Here is a 14609-nt window from a genome sequence, read left to right as displayed (position 1 = left end):
ACAATAAATTAAATCCACTTATCACACCCTAAATGTATAACAACCCTAAATGCCCACAATTTTGACATCCTCTCCCCAGGTCAGTAATCCAAGTTAGTTTATCTTCATCTGTGATGCTCGATTTATATTGTGTGTTTGGTAACCGATTGCATCACGACAATAACAAATGCCAGTCTTGTACAAATCATTGGAGACCACTTGGAAGGGTGAACTTGCGTCCTTTTGCTGTGCATCAGCTATACTATAACTGCACCCAGTGCATAGTAAACTTTTCAAACATAGTTTTTAGAACTGTCTTGCTTACTGTACTGCTTTTAAAATTCTGTTGAGAAGAGCTGACTATCACTTCAGCTCTTTTCTGACATTGACAATGCTGTCAGTGAGCAAAAAACCTTGTGTGCATATCTGTGTGTGTTTTTAAGCAAGAGTGGAGCTCTACTTTCCCTGACTTAATCAGGTAGTAGAACCATAACTGTATGCTCACAAGGCTGTCAAAAATGTCCCTGATGCTTCACCACTGGGAGCATTATAACTGTGACATTAATTTAGCATGCTCAGCAATGTTGGACAAGGTTCCCACAATTTCAGGCATCTGTCTTTAAGCCATTTTAAAAAAACAAACAAATAAACAAGATGTTAGTTTTTTGTGAAGTTTCATGTACAGATATGTGCTGCTGAATTAAATATATTAACTTAAAAGGTTAAAGTTTGTTGCATGTCATGAAATCACGATACTTTTGGAGTTATAAAATGAATGACCTTTTTCCAAAATTCTCTGGACTCGGCAAAGGTCCCGGCAGATTGGAAAACTGCTAATGTAACACCCTTATTTAAAAAGGGTCGTAGGCAGAAGGCTGGAAATTATAGACCAGTAAGCCTAACATCTGTGGTGGGTAAAATTTTGGAGTCTATTATTAAGGAGACAGTAGCAGAACATTTGGATAAACATAATTTAATAGGACAAAGTCAGCATGGCTTTACGAAGGGGAAGTCATGTCTGACAAATTTGCTTGAGTTCTTTGAGGACATAACGTACAGGGTGGATAAAGGGCAACCAGTGGACGTAGTGTATTTAGACTTCCAGAAGGCATTCGACAAGGTGCCACATAAAAGATTATTGCTCAAGATAAAGAATCACTGGATTGAGGGTAATATTCTGGCATGGGTGGAGGATTGGTTATCTAATAGGAAGCAGAGAGTTGGGATAAACGGTTCATTCTCGGATTGGCAACCAGTAGCCAGTGGTGTTCCGCAGGGGTCGGTGCTGGGTCCCCAGCTCTTTACAATCTATATTAACGATTTGGAGGAGGGGACCGAGTGTAACATATCAAAGTTTGCAGATGATACAAAGATGGGAGGGAAAGTAGAGAGTGAGGAGGACATAAAAAACCTACAAGGGGATAGAGACAGGCTGGGTGAGTGGGCAGAGATTTGGCAGATGCAATACAATATTGGAAAATGTGAGGTTATGCACTTTGGCAGGAAAAATCAGAGAGCAAGTTATTATCTTGATGGCAAGAGACTGGAAAGTACTGCAGTGCAAAGGGATCTGGGGGTCCTAGTGCAAGAAAATCAAAAAGTTAGTATGCAGGTGCAGCAGGTGATCAAGAAGGCCAACGGAATGTTGGCATTTATTGCTCGGGGGATAGAATATAAAAATAGGGAGGTATTGCTGCAGTTATATAAGGTATTGGTGAGACCGCACCTGGAATACTGCATACAGTTTTGGTCTCCATACTTAAGAAAAGACATACTTGCTCTCGAGGCAGTACAAAGAAGGTTCACTCGGTTAATCCCGGGGATGAGGGGGCGGATATATGAGGAGAGGTTGAGTAGATTGGGACTCTACTCATTGGAGTTCAGAAGAATGAGAGGCGATCTTATTGAAACATATAAGATTGTGAAGGGGCTTGATCGGGTGGATGCTGTGAGGATGTTCCCGAGGATGGGTGAAACTAGAACTAGGGGGCATAATCTTAGAATAAGGGGCTGCTCCTTCAAAACTGAGATGAGGGGAAACTTTTTCACTCAGAGGGTCGTAGGTCTGTGGAATTTGCTGCCCCAGGAAGCTGTGGAAGCTACATCATTGAATAAATTTAAAACAGAAATCGACAGTTTCCTAGAAGTAAAGGGAATTAGGGGTTACGGGGAGCGGGCAGGAAATTGGACATGAATTTAGATTTGAGGTTAGGATCAGATCAGCCATGATCTTATTAAATGGCGGAGCAGGCTCGAGGGGCCGACTGGCCTACTCCTGCTCCTATTTCTTATTTCTTATGTTCTATTTACACCCTTTCTTGTCTTGGTAAAGTTTAACTGAAATGCTAGTGAAGACCTTCAGATATATACATTTTGAACCCAAGATATACAATTATTTCCTGTTTGCAATTGTCTGGTAAGCAGGCTTTCTTCTCTTATTAATTTGCAGAGTGGCAATCTAGGTATGTTTGGCAATAGTGGAGCAGCACAAGCCAGGACCATGCAGCAGCAACAGCAGCCGCCAGTGCAACCTCTTAACTCATCCCAGCCTAGTCTTCGTGCTCAAGTGCCTCAGTTTCTATCCCCTCAGGTGTGTAAAGTTACACGCCATGAACAGTCAGCTGAAGTACTCAATTCATATCTGCCACTATCTGTAAATTCATTAGGACCTCTATGTAAGGCTAATTCTGAAAATCATGGGGAAAATATGGTATGTACGAAATGCTACCAATTGTGCACGTAGTTACAGAATTTTGTATCTCAATACCAATATATCATTTATTTTAATTGCTTCTTTCATTTATTTCTGGAGTAACAAATGAATAAGGCTGGCTTTGAAGCATATCAATTGCTTCACAACGGAAGCCATTAAAACTTTATCATTATATCTTGCCTTTTATCATTGCCAAGTTCATGAAACTGAAATATTTGGGTTGTGCCATAGATCTGAAATAGCATCTTCTGTAGCACTGTACCATAGATATCTGAAACAAGATTTTAAAAGCTACGCAAATGGTTTTAAAGACAGTCCAGAAAATGAAACTTTTAATTAATTATTGGCTTTCAGGGAAGACACATTCTGGATTTATAGTGTTTACTTCAGTATTTTTCTGTATTCATTAAAGGTTCAAGCACAGCTCTTGCAGTTTGCAGCAAAAAACATGGGTCTCAACCCTGCACTATTAGCCTCGCCAATTAATCCTCAGCATATGACTATGTTAAACCAACTCTATCAGCTGCAGCTGGTAAGTAATGTTGCTACAGTCATTTTCATACATTGGAATCTTTTACCACAGTGATAATTTATGTAATCAGAAATCAATCTAAACACCAATTTTAACTTTTGGGTTCTGCAAGATCAATTTAGCTTTCAAAATCTGTATATGTTTTCCTTCATTCAGCTCTACAAAGAGATTCTTTGCATATCTTTCTTAATTATACCTTGTTTGTACCCCCTTTCATCGCCTCCTTACCCATCACACTGCTTTCCTTCAGTCAAAATGTAACATGACATGCACTTTAACTGCCACGATAAATTCTCTGATCTTTTTCCTGAGATGGAGCTCTTTTGTCCAGTTGCACAGCTGAACTTTGGAAACACTTGCCCATCCAGGGGAGTTGAATTGAAGTATCAGTGAGCATGGGCATCTAATATTATACTAGCTGAATCACCCCTACATATTGAAACTGAATATGCCATTATTAAATGTGCTTTTTTAAAACAATTCATGACATTCTAAGAATAAATAAGTTAAGTTGGTGCAGAAATTGTACTGGAATCTTTGAAAAATTAGTGTGAAGAAATTGTCTTGTATATACTAGTCACAAGGAAAACTATGTAATAATTAAATCACTTTATGCCAAATAAAATCTGAGGTTGGCTTCAGTGAATCAGAGACATTCAGCAACAATTTAGAAGAGAAAGGGCAAAGAAACAATTTCCATAGAAACTTGCTGGTCTAAATCAAGCTTAAAGGTTATTTAAATTTTTACCAGATGCATCAGGAACATTTATATTGGATTGTTGAAATATTTCTGGAAATTCACTGGTCTCTTGTTTTTAAGGTATTCCTAATTTTCATCTTTCATTTTGTCCCTACAGGCCTACCAGCGTTTACTCTTCCAGCAGCAGATGTTACAGGCCCAGCGTAATGTTTCTGGAACCATTAGACAACAAGAGCAGCAAGTATGTACAGCAAACCAGTAGCTATTTGCCCAACTTCAAGGCATGTCGTAGTCAGACAGCAATGCTGAAAGGAAACTGATCAATTTGTTTTTGGTATAAGCTAGCCTACAGATAAAGTGCGCAATTAGTGACTGGAAAACAAATATGTATCTTCTGCAGACTATTGATGAACCTAATGACTGATTTTTGAAGTCACTTAATATATCCGTTAAATTCAAATTTCTCCCCCATTTATGCATGTGAGAATATAGTAATCAGTCTGCTCCTCTTCAGTGTTTCAACAGTATTTAAACAAAAAATACTTAGTAGATAGCTGATGGTACAGCACAGTAGGATAGAGATGCACTCTGCCAAGGAATGGAAGAACAAACGTTTGTATTTATCCATTTGATTCAAAACCTTTCGATTGGTCTTTCACATCAATCCATGGAATCACGTAGAAAACACAGTATTGAAAACAAATCCTCACCCAAATGGCATTTCTTCCTTTTTTGCATCCAGAAGAAAGAAGGAGGCTCGTCTGTAAATGTGGCTTTAATCAAGAAAACACATTTGACTTGTAATAAATACAGTATCAATCTTTGTAACTGCACACAGAGAAGGATTCTACTACCCATCAAATGTGTTAAATTACAAATTAAAGGTTTCAGCCTTTGCCAAATACTAAAGCTGTAAAAATGTTCTTAAGTAATCCTTCGGAAGCAACTTGAGTCCTCTCTTGCTAATTCTTGAATTGCTTGCAATATTGTACTAGTATTGCTTTTCAGCTGATCAGTTGCTATTTCATGAACAGGTGTGCACCAGATGTTTGTAAATATGACAACTCCAGGTTTTCTTGTATACAAATAAATATTACTTTAAAATGTTAGATTTTTAAAAATGGATAATTAACCTTCCAGAAAACTACATAAAGATATGACTACTTACTAAAAATTGTTAAGACTAGACCACTGTGTGACAGGGGTTGATTTGTTTCGTAGATCTGCTATTAGAACAGTAAGGCTCTGCCCAAAATGTCTGTTTCCAAGCTCCCTCCAGCCAACTGTTTTAAAGCTATGGCAAGAGGTGATTAAGAAGCACCGATAAAGATACAGATATCTCATTTTATAATACTCACGATTAAACTAGTGGATCTCCCGTGCCTTTACACATGGAAAGTTAGGACTAAGCGAATTTCCTTCCAAATGCATTTGTGATGCTATAAGTGTAAGTATAGGGACAGGCAGCTTCTGGAACTTGTAAAATTCCATCTAGTGGTAGAAGTGTGCAACTGCTGTAGTGAGCATGTCATAAAATGGTGATATCTAAATAAGGGATGTGTGACCTACCTAACAAATTTAATATTGATGACAATTCAACAGAATACACTTCCCTTTAAGTAAAGATGGCAACTCCCATATTAAGTGTGTTTGTGTTTTATTATGTGGAGATGCCGGTGATGGACTGGGGTTGACAATTGTAAACAATTTTACAACACCAAGTTATAGTCCAGCAATTTTATTTTAAATTCACAAGCTTTCGGAGATTTTCTCCTTCCTCAGGCAAACATTTGCCTGAGGAAGGAGAAAATCTCCGAAAGCTTGTGAATTTAAAATAAAATTGCTGGACTATAACTTGGTGTTGTAAAATTGTTTACAATTGTGTTTTATTAGTTTGCAATGCTTAAAATTGAATAATATGTCAGGAGTCAGTCAGTCTTTGGAAGTAAATTGGGGCTTCTGCTCAAACCTAGTATTCACACCATTTCTGAATACTTTGTTTTCTTTATTGACAGGTTGCACGTACAATCAACAACATGCAGCAGCAGATCCAACAGCACCAGCGGCAGCTGACCCAGGCCTTGCTTATGAAACAGCAACCACCACATCCACCATTGCACCCATCTGCAAACAAAGTAACCATTGATAATCTGAGTCATCATCCACCTCCCAGCCTTTCAGACCTGCAGACCAAAGAGCAGCAAACTTCACCCAATTCTTTTCCTGCATATTCCTTGGGTAAGTACATTGCTGGAAGAATAATTAATACCTTTACATTACTAGAATTCCTTTTTCTTTGAGATTCAGGCCATTTTTCAACAGTGTAAGCTCCCATTCTTTGTAATACTTCTAAATGCTTTTGTTGGCAGTTCATCCAGTACCTCTGTTTCTGGTACCAGCCATGATTATTAACCTTTCTGAAAACTAGATTAGTGTTTTTACAAAGCAATGGAGACATCTAGTAACAATAACAATACTTCACAAATGTTTCTGTGGAAATAGAGATCTTAATGGTTGCATAATAGCAAATATATTCTTTTGCTAATGTTTGTAACTGGAGGTGTTTATAAATATGGTGTACAACGAATGTGGTCAAGGCACGTGAAATCACCCTATAATTAGGATGACACTGCTAATCTATTTTCAGATGTCAGAAAGATTCATGTTTACAAGTGTAAGTAAGATGTGGTCCTTCATACAAGTGAAAACATCTGGTATTCATCAGTAAGAGATTATCTCTTCAATAGACGTGCGGGATCTTGTAGAGTGCTTTTGTTGTCTGCCGACTGTAAAATTACTTTAATGGTTGCAGCATCTTGAGGGATTTTGTTCAATCAAAATTAATTTTTAAAATTAAGTTGTCCAAAACTTGAAACTGGACTATTAAGAAGTGGTCTAAAATATGTGAAATCACATAATTTTGTAAACATGGTGCTTTTTTAAAAAAAAGTTCATCATGCTCCACTTTTCCTGACCTGAGTTTTGCCCATAAAAAGCCCATGTGTTCATTTTTTTTCAGGGGAGGAGGAGTGGAAGGGCTGGTCTTTATGTAGGAAGGAAACTTTAGAAAAAACTGGGCAGAGTGCTAAATGAGTTGTACGGTTCAGATAATCTGTAGTTGTATTTTGTTCAAAGAAAAATTTCAGAACTTCTTGGAAGCTCACCTCTGGTTGACTCTCTGTTGATTGGATCAGGAAGAGTCCATGTTGAAGCAAAGTGTACATTGTTCACGGAGGGAACCATTTTAATAGGCTGAATGACACTCTCTGCTTCTGTACATTGTTTTAAAGTGTCTTTCACTTACAGCTGGATTGATCCCGAATATGAATGTAAGCAACATGGAGATAAGCGGTGGTTTATCCATGAAGGATCCAGCTCAAGCCCAATCTCGATTGAGACAGTGGACCCACCCAAACTCTATGGAAAATTTAAGCAGCAATTCTTTATCGCTAGACCAGAACCAGAGCAAGCATGGTAAGAGCCCTAAAGGGCAGAGTACTTGCAGGCCAAAATACTTCATTGGTCAGTTGGTTTTAAAATCTTTCTGTATCGCTCGCAATAGTCTTGTCTGGAAAATGCAAGAATCTAACTTTTAATGTCCAGTACAGACTTCACTAACTGTTAGAAAATAGGCTCAGTTGCACTTTGCTTGGCCATCTCTTAAAAGGCTCTCTGATCTATATCTACACATTTAAAATGCTGAAAACATGCTACATTATTTTTTTAAATAAATAAAACAAGCCATCAGTTATGGCAAACTGACAATCCGATGCCAACATCAACACAGCAGCTCATTTTCTTGTCTCGCACATTCAGCTAAAACAGGGGACAGACGTGAAAGCATGCAATGATGTATTTTAACCCTTTGAATACTGAATTTTCTTTGCAATTTTCAATTGGGACAATAGACCACAGAACATTTCTTCTGTTGTGATATTTTCAAAGTAAACTGTGATAAATTGTTTTATTTTTATTTTGCCTACGAAAGTTGTTTAGTTCTGAAGAGTTTTAATACTGTAATAAAGGAAGCAATAGATCATCAGAGTCTCATTCTGAATTACATCAGCGTTTAATAAACTAACTGGGTCTAATTTAGCTACTGTTGAGATTCAGAGTCAGGTCCATAGCAAAATGTTTTTAAATCCATGACCTTGCCTTTCTGTCCCACTTGACACATATTCAGGTGCTATCCCTGGAGGTCTCAATATTGGTCCAACAAGCAAGCCCTCCCTTGAGGACTCCTACAGTCCATATGATCTGATAACCAGCAGTGAGTCACCAGCCAGTCCACCGGTAGCAGTCAGTGATAGCTGGACACGTGCCAAATCCCCTGCCGATAAGATCTCAAATGGCTCCAACATTAACTGGCCACCAGGTAAACCCCACAGACTGGCAAAAAGAAAATAGGTGTTAAGAATGTTGTGTTTAACTGAGACCTATATATTTATTACACATTGAGAGAAATTAGTTAATTGAAAGCAGCTGCCAACTGTGTCAAACAAGATTTGCTGATTTAGTACACATATTACCTAATAATATAAGTGAAAGATGTCATTCAGTGGACCCCTTTAATATCTTTGGGATGCCGTAGGAGCTTAAATGCATGACAAGAATGTTTGTATGGAATTCTGAAGTCATAGCTACACTACATCAGAGAAGTTGGTTTCGAGACAGTCTAACATTTTGGCTGTGGTCTCAACAGATGTAGCTGATGTTCTCCCCTGGATTCCAGTGCATGCCATCACATCACGACATAATTACACGTTAAAAATCCCTGTACCTGCCTACTGGTATGAGCCCAGCCATTTGCTTGGGCATATTTCCATAGAGAGCAAGCTGGATGTAATGTGCAAAACCAGGTTATGTTTTCCACATGCATATTTGATGCTTCAGTTTTCTCAGTAAGTTCACATGCCATTGCACCTGTTAAGGCACAGGCATTGTGACATTTTAAGTTTGAGGAAACTGAACCAAGGTTTGCAGTAAGCATTACCTAGTAAGCATGTGTGAAGCAGTGTTATTTTATGCACTGGCCTGGTAAATTTAATATTAGCTTTGAATGATTTTTTTTGAGTAAAGTGATCTTATGAAATACACTTTGCCAGAAAGCCCGATTTTATTATTTCTAATGCAGTTACAGCCTAGATAATTTTCTTCTGATCAACTTTGCCTTCGCAAAAGCAATACTAATAAGCAGCTTTTTTGGTTTTACAGTATGGATTTTACTATCATTTGTGAATACCAAAGTTTATCTCACTGATATATTGAAAGGAATCTAAGAGAAAATGAGCTATTTCCTTAAAGTTTTAAAAAACACAACTGTAATGTGACCTTGATATTTGAAATATAATATGGTACAGTACCACCTAACAAATGGTTGTGTTGTGCATGTAAGGATGGTGTTACTGCTTCAGAAGACCACTGTGGTTGAGCATCATTTTGAAATGCAACCATTGTATAAGTTAGTCTTCATTATGATAGTTAAAAGACTCTGACTTATTTTCAAAAGCAGTATGTTGACTGTACCTGCAATCGTTAACACTGTTAATGGCTATTATAGGGGCGCCAGCAATGTAGTATTTACTTCTAACTTGGAAAGTGTTCTCACTTTATCACCTCTTTTTCATGAGTAAAAATGAGAGCTCCAGTGTGACCATGCAGTGTTTTAATTATATGCATGATTGCTTGGAGAAGACATTGTGGTATCAAAGCACAAAATTAGTAATGTGTGGGCTGGCCTTTTATTTTGCAGTAAATATATGATCGTTTCACAACTTATTTCTGGATGAGACATTTCATTGCCTCATATTAAACAGTAAAGATTGGTAATGCAGTCCAGTAACTAAATGTAAAGATTCAAAATGTTCTTGTCCAATAAGTTTATACCAACATCTCACACAAAAGACAGTACTGCTTGAACAGTAGCTGTCAAAAGCCTTGGATCCATAATATCAGAAAAATGTACACAATCTGTTCTGCCAGGTAATTGTCGAGGACCTAAATAAAAACTTCCATTTTTAGCTGCTTTGTCAGGTTTAAAAGTGTGACGGAATTATTTGACAGCCTTTTTCAAAAAAAAACTTAAACTTATTTTGTATGTGTAACTAGTCAGGATTACATTACGCAGTATTTTAAAATGAGGTTATTGAGCTACTCACTCAGCTTATCAAGTTTACATAGTAACATCTTGAGCAGCTGAGCCATACAAACCAGGACGGTCACAGGTTCAATCCTCGGTCTATGTTGAATTAGCTGATCTCAGCGGAGGTGACATTTGGCTTCAGTGCTCCTGTTCAAGGAGTGGGGAATCAACAGGAGTTTTTGCTCGTGATCACTATCCAGTGACCCCTGCTGGTTGTAACTCTTATATGGATGTTGAGGGGAGGAGATAATCAGGCTTGGCTTTGATGCCCTCCTGGGTTTGAATGGCCTGTTGACACTCACCATCAAGGCTCATGTAAATAATGGTCACTTAGTTGAGGCGCCGAAGGGCAACCGGCAGCTATTGGACCATACCCCAGCAATGAGCCAAAGCCTTCAGGAAGTGAGGGAATAAAAAAATTGAAAAAAACACAAAATATTAGATTGTCAAATCAATTTTATTAGTGTAGCGTTTCATTTTGTTAAACTTAGACAAAATTGCTCTCTAATTAAACAGTAGTTTTAATATGTGTGACTACAAAACTACTAATAGTGATTTACTGTTCTACTGCCTACTTCCTAACTACTAAAGAGTTTCGTCCTGGGGAGCCATGGAAAGGACTACAGAATATCGACCCTGAGACTGACCCTAATGTTACACCTGGAAGTGTCCCCAGTGGACCTTCCATTAATACTACTATCCGGGATGTGGATCGCTACCTGCTCAGGGACAGGAGTGGAGGTAAGACAGAATAGGGTTGAAGTGTCGTACACAAAGCAGAGGACGCAAATTAAAATAATTCCCACAAGGAAACTCGCTTTTGTATTCCTTAAAAAAAATTGTAAAACAAATGTTCTATTTTTAGGGAAAGAAGTCTATAAAGTACACAATAGGCCCTACATCAAAAAGTTACCTTTTCTTTCTTAAATTTAAGTTTATCTTTGAAATTTTGAATGTTTTATTTGGCCATTTTACTAGACTAGATTTGAAAACTACAAAATGTATCTGGTCATATTTGGTAAATGCATCTTGAAGGTTAACTACTTTGTGCTGAAGTAATCTGTATACAAATGGGTCCGTGTCGAAGTTTGTTCATATATAAGGATGTCACTAATTTTCAAATGTGCTGAAGCAACTGGAGCTTTAAGTTTGGATGTTTGTAAGAAACCTGTGCGCAACAACCTAGAGCACAGTGCTGCAGCTTCTCAGTCACATGACTACTTAACTTTGGCTTGGTTTGTAGATTTATTTGTGCTACATGGTGGTATAAAATCATACATATTGCAGGAATACATGAATGCTTGGTCTCTGAGGATGATACAATAAGGGTGCATGTCCCTTGCGCGCACTGTTACTCTTGCTACCCCCTCCCTCACCACTTTCTGTGCCAATCTGTCTTGCTTCTTGCTCAGTTTTGCATTATTTTCATCTGGTGATGTCTTGAGTTGGCCTTTGCTGCTCTCCTGCTCTTTTTCTTTGTGCGGATTTTTTTAATCTTAGTCTACACAGAATTTCAAAGAGCAACAACTTGTCAGTTATTGTGAATAGTTGAGTAAAGTAGAATGTAGAGTGCATTTCCTACAAACTGGATTACTTTGACCTTTTAGGAATTGGTTTCTAAATTCTTTTACATAGGTCTATGACAGGCAGGCAGGGCCCCGGCAGCTTTTCGGTCGCAATTTAGACAAATAGAATGGATTGAGTATTTTATGATATACTGCATTTTCACAAACATGAAAGAGGTGTGGCTGAATCCAAATATCCATAAAGCTTTGCATTCCTGGCAATTGGGAAAAGTGAATTTAAACAATAATATGTGATCATTGAAAGTCATCCTTCCCCATTCCTTTGTTTTTCTCAAGCTTTTCACTGCAAAACACACAAACGGTAATCATTTTAAGATTTAATTTAAGTCATTTTCCATTTCCTTAGTTGCTTTTTTGCTGTTTATACAGGGTCATCCCCAACATCATCTCAGAACGCCACGCTGCCTTCATCTAGTGCCTGGTCCTTCAGTGCCTCTGGCTACACTAGCTCTTTCAGCAGCTCTACATCCGCACCTAATACTGCAGGTAGGGGTCCTTTTGCTTCCATTGCTGACCATTCTGAAATTCTCGCTAAGAAATGAGCAGGATTGCAACAGTCTAAAAATGGGTTAAAATAGCACAAATTGGTATGCTGATTCATGCAGAAAATGGTCCTATAAAATGCCTGGTGGAATTTAATAAAACAGCAAATGGACAATTTTCCTTTTTATGGATTCATTTAATTGGTTCCTTAAAAATATTCCTCGTACTTTGTGTGATTGGGAGCTGTTTAATTCCCCCTTCCTGTCCACATCATGAACATAGTGTTTAGGGAGAGGCCAGTGGAGAGCATCATAAAATTCAGATTTATCTAAATTCTCCTAATTTACAGCTTTGACTTAATTTCGTCTTGCCATTTGTCAAACTTATTATGGGGTTTCTCTTTCTCTTCCCCCGCGCCCCCATGCCCAACTCCTGGTTGGACGCATGCGTGCGTTAGGTAGTTCTGGGAATGATCTGCTTGTCAGTATGCTAGCATAGAATTGTCATTTTAAAATGTACTATTGGGTTTTTATAAATTGTTCACCTTTTTAATCAAGTTCAGCTTCCTTCAGATGGAGTAATGATTTTGTTAGATACTCTTTGCTCTTTAAAAATATATATAGCTTCGGTCACCACCAATTTTTTCCCTTCCTCTCCAGAATACAGTGACTGATGCCCGAGTATGATTCTACAGATCCTCTGGTATCTTGCTGAAAGTGATCCTTTTCATATGTAACCTAAATCCTAAAAGGAAACCCATCTGATTGCAATTAGGGATTCCAGTTTATACTTGTAGAACTTTTTGGCCCTATATGCTTGTTTATAAATCAAAAGCAAAATACTGCAGATGCTGGAAATCTGAAATAAAAACGAAAAATGCTGGAAATACTTAGCAAGTCAGGCAGCATCTATGGAGAAAGAAACAGAGTTAACGTTTCAGGTCAAAGACCTTTAGTCAGAACTGGATCACCCCAGCTGCCGTGCCTGTCGGCTTCCGAGCCGGTGAGTGGCCTCGGCCGGAGCCTAGCAGCTGACTTAGAACTGGTGCGGACCAGGGGAATCTTACTGTTTAATTAAAACAAAGCATCGCGAAGGCGAAGAATATGCTTGTTTATAAATACATGCAGGGACAATCATAGCGAACGAATTGCAAGCAGCCTTTTTATTGAATTCATTAAGCACATAAAAAATGTCACTTTGCCATTCTTCGCATATTCATAAGGGAAACTTCTTTTCATTCCAGGGTTAGAAACCTACTCGGGTTAGAATCTGACCATCTTGAAACACTTCCATCCGGAGGCAAAATGTATAAGCTCACTAAGTTGCAATGTTCAAGTACTTGTTTTCTACTTGGAAACTGTGTAAATAAGTCATATGTTGAAACACAAAATGTACTAATTTTTCTAATAGTTTTTGGTATTTCAGTAATGTTGGAAACTAGCCTTCCCAAATGATAGAGTTGGTGACTTGCTTCTAGGTCTTTGTCCATACTATTTTTCAGTCAACTAGTCGATTCATAGGACCAACTCAGATTTGACTCTTCCAATTTTCCTTCCTTCCCTGCAGAAAAACATTTCTGCTTAGTGCTTTCCTCAGCCTGGCTGAAATCAGGACGAACCAATGTACTTGTCAGCCTTGTTTTGTTCCTCAAAACTTTTTGATTAGCTCATGGCTGAACCATATATCTTGATCTGTGTGCTGAAAAATAACTGTCCATTGAATGAATTTTACTGATACAAGATTGGTTATGGTTAATAACTTGGTGGCAAAATTGGGCCATGTAGCCCCCATTGTATAGGTGCTACGCAGACACCTAAGTCCCGAAAATGGCATCCGAGATGCACGCGCACACATCTGGCGTGAAGTGCGCAGGATGCCATCTTGGTAAAGGCGTTTGCGCAGGCGCACTTAACGAACGCCGGCAGCATGTAGAATGGGGAGATTATGATGTGAATCAGTGTGCAATGGTGATTTGAAGAAGCCGGTGACATTTTGGAACTCCATGCTCCAGCCAACGCAGTCTTAACCTTGCACAGCCGAACAGGACTTGAACAGCGTGAAGGATCCCCCACCAGCACTGTTTACATGCAGGAGTTACAGGTTAGTTGTTGGATTAGTTATTCTGGCTGCTGGTACAATTGTACATGTTTGTGGAAGTTTCCTATACTTGGATAAAGTTGCAGTATTCTATAGAGAGTGACCTGGCTGATCTTGCAGTACTGTTAGTGGTATTTAAAATAGTGTGCTGAACAAAGTTGCTTCCAGACATGGGTGACCTGCTGGGGCTTCCTCTAGTAATTGAACATGACTGGAAACTTGCAGAGAGGCCACGCAGGTCAAGCTGCCAGAAGAGGGAGGAGGAGGTGGTGCAGGGCACTCAGCAGGAGGCCATATCCAACAAGGGTCTTCAGGGATCAATTCTCTTACCTCAACTTCAGCGACGACCAGTGCATCAGACGGCTGCGGTTCACAAA

The 14609-nt window shown here is 38.6% G+C and overlaps 1 protein-coding gene across 9 annotated transcripts in view; it reads left to right on the top strand.

The window, feature by feature from the left end:
- Nucleotides 1–14609, top strand: part of tnrc6c1 (trinucleotide repeat containing adaptor 6C1) — a 462004-nt gene that overhangs the window by 434148 nt on the left and 13247 nt on the right. For 6 of the 9 annotated variants that reach the window (XM_068004207.1, XM_068004205.1, XM_068004206.1 and 3 more), the window contains 8 exons: nt 2429–2569; nt 3105–3224; nt 4082–4165; nt 5940–6162; nt 7231–7398; nt 8108–8299; nt 10658–10807; nt 12022–12138. In XM_068004207.1, the coding sequence (XP_067860308.1) occupies nt 2429–2569; nt 3105–3224; nt 4082–4165; nt 5940–6162; nt 7231–7398; nt 8108–8299; nt 10658–10807; nt 12022–12138 (1195 nt within the window). The remainder of the gene's footprint in view (nt 1–2428; nt 2570–3104; nt 3225–4081; nt 4166–5939; nt 6163–7230; nt 7399–8107; nt 8300–10657; nt 10808–12021; nt 12139–14609) is intronic. The other 3 variants (XM_068004210.1, XM_068004212.1, XM_068004209.1) reach the window with 1 other exon arrangement.

This window comes from Heptranchias perlo, chromosome 23 (genome assembly GCF_035084215.1).
Source record: "Heptranchias perlo isolate sHepPer1 chromosome 23, sHepPer1.hap1, whole genome shotgun sequence".
NCBI classification, from domain to species: Eukaryota; Metazoa; Chordata; class Chondrichthyes; order Hexanchiformes; family Hexanchidae; genus Heptranchias; species Heptranchias perlo.
The sequence above is the reverse complement of the archived record's forward strand: the minus strand, read 5'-3'. Positions and strand labels throughout refer to the sequence as shown.